This window comes from Osmerus eperlanus, unplaced genomic scaffold (assembly GCF_963692335.1).
Source record: "Osmerus eperlanus unplaced genomic scaffold, fOsmEpe2.1 SCAFFOLD_985, whole genome shotgun sequence".
Classification (NCBI taxonomy): Eukaryota; Metazoa; Chordata; class Actinopteri; order Osmeriformes; family Osmeridae; genus Osmerus; species Osmerus eperlanus.
In genome coordinates this window covers 1-2,000 of record NW_026911686.1, presented here as the reverse complement: position 1 = coordinate 2,000, position 2,000 = coordinate 1, and the positions used below count along the sequence as shown (strand labels likewise).

General features: G+C 52.2%; 1 protein-coding gene across 1 annotated transcript; it reads left to right on the top strand.

Annotated features, from left to right (window-relative positions):
• Window positions 1-86: 86 nt before the first annotated feature.
• LOC134016461 (SCO-spondin-like) lies at window positions 87-1,974 on the top strand (the record flags this gene model as incomplete). Its single annotated transcript, XM_062455826.1, has 4 exons — window positions 87-246; window positions 858-912; window positions 1,336-1,434; window positions 1,598-1,974. Coding segments are annotated over 4 exons (691 nt in total), but the record flags the coding sequence as incomplete, so codon positions are not given.
• Window positions 1,975-2,000: the final 26 nt, after the last annotated feature.

Sequence of the window (2,000 nt, the reverse complement as noted above, 5' to 3'; positions counted from 1 at the left end):
AATGTGTGTGTGGTGTGTGTGTCTGTGTGTGTGTGTGGTGTGTGTGTGTGTGTGTGTGTGTGGTGTGTGTGTGTGTGTGTTCCCAGCTGCCAGACAGAGCCGTGTGAGCGCTGTGTGTTCCAGGACCGCTCCCACGCCGTAGGGGAGCGCTGGAGAGGAGGCCTCTGCCAGCTGTGTGTCTGCCTGCCCAACCTCACCGTGCTCTGCTCCTCCTACTGTCCCCACGCTGCCAGCGGCTGCCCTCAGGTCTGTGTGTTATCAGGACATCATGTCTGTGTGTTATCAGGACATCATGTCTGTGTGTTATCAGGACATCATGTCTGTGTGTTATCAGGACATCATGTCTGTGTGTTATCAGGACATAACATGTGTGTGTGCTATCAGGACATCATGTGTGTGTGTTATCAGGACATCATGTCTGTGTGTTATCAGGACATCATGTCTGTGTGTTATCAGGACATAACATGTGTGTGTGCTATCAGGACATCATGTGTGTGTGTTATCAGGACATCATGTCTGTGTGTTATCAGGACATCATGTCTGTGTGTTATCAGGACATAACATGTGTGTGTGCTATCAGGACATCATGTGTGTGTGTTATCAGGACATCATGTCTGTGTGTTATCAGGACATCATGTCTGTGTGTTATCAGGACATAACATGTGTGTGTTCACCCGACTGTGTGGGTGTTATTTTCCACCTTTCCCAGCAGAGTATAGACGGTTTATCTTGAGTACATTTTCCAGGCCAGCTTATTACATTTTCAAAACCAGAACCTGCGATTCTGTTTACCCAGGAGTCATGCTCTTCCTGTGTCAGTCCTGTCTCCTAGCAACAGCCTGTGTTTTGGTCCCCAGGGTCAGAGGCTGGTCCCAGAGGAACGACACAGATGTTGTTACTGTGCAGATCAAGGTACCACACAGGCTACACCCTCACGGCCCGGTCACATAACCACGTATTCATTCATGACATAACCCCATTATCTGAAGGGGTCTGTTTGTGTAGCTGTTAATGATGAAACGGAGTGTTATATGTCAGGCTTGTTTTCACACGTTTTTGGACTGAATATGAATCATCTTCAGACACGTGTTTTTCTGCGTTTTTGTATTGTGTATTTGAATTTGTTCATTGAGGAGAGGACAGTATGAAGGAGATGGACTGAATCATCTTTAGTTGTCACTGAATCATCTTTAGTTGTGACTGAATCATCTTTAGTTGTGACTGAATCATCTTTAGTTGCGACTGTCAGGCTCCTGTTCCTCTCTGTACCTCTCTTTGGATAAATCCGTCTTCTTAAAGCAGAAATGTAAACATGTAACATTTCCTCTCCGGTAGGCGGCAACGTCACCGTGACAACAGCTGCCCCTGCCACCGTGACGGTCAGTTCCCCCCCGGTGACGCCCACCCTGCCCACGTACCCCCTGCCGCCCGCAGGTCAGTCACATCCGCCTTTGGGTTTTACTCTCTGCTAGGCTTTAGCCCTGTAAGCTAACACGGTCTCATGATATCCAGGTGATGTGCGATTTTGTATTTTGTTCATACTGTACCTGTGTGTGTGTGTGTTTGTGTGTGTGGTCTCACATGTGTCCCTCCTCAGATGAGTGCTGGTCTCCTCTGGGTGTTCAGTCTCTCCCAGACTCCAGCTTCAGTTCCTCCTCCCACCAGCGGGGGCACCCCCCTTGGGCGGGGCGCCTGTACGGCCGGGACCCCCGGGGGGATCTGCAGGGCTGGAGCCCGGAGGCTGAGCAGTACCGCGACCTGCCCCCCGGGCCCCCCCCGGCCCACGGCCTCCCCACCCAGCCCCCCTACCTGCAGCTGGACCTGCTGGACACACACAACATCACGGGGGTGCTGCTCCAGGGCGGGGGGGCTTCGGAAGCCTTCGTGTCCAGCCTCTACCTCCAGTTCAGCCCCGACGCCAGGCACTGGCACACCTACCAGGAGCTGGTCACAGAGCAGAGCCCCAGGGCCAAGGTACCGCACTGCTGTTAGTCTGCTGT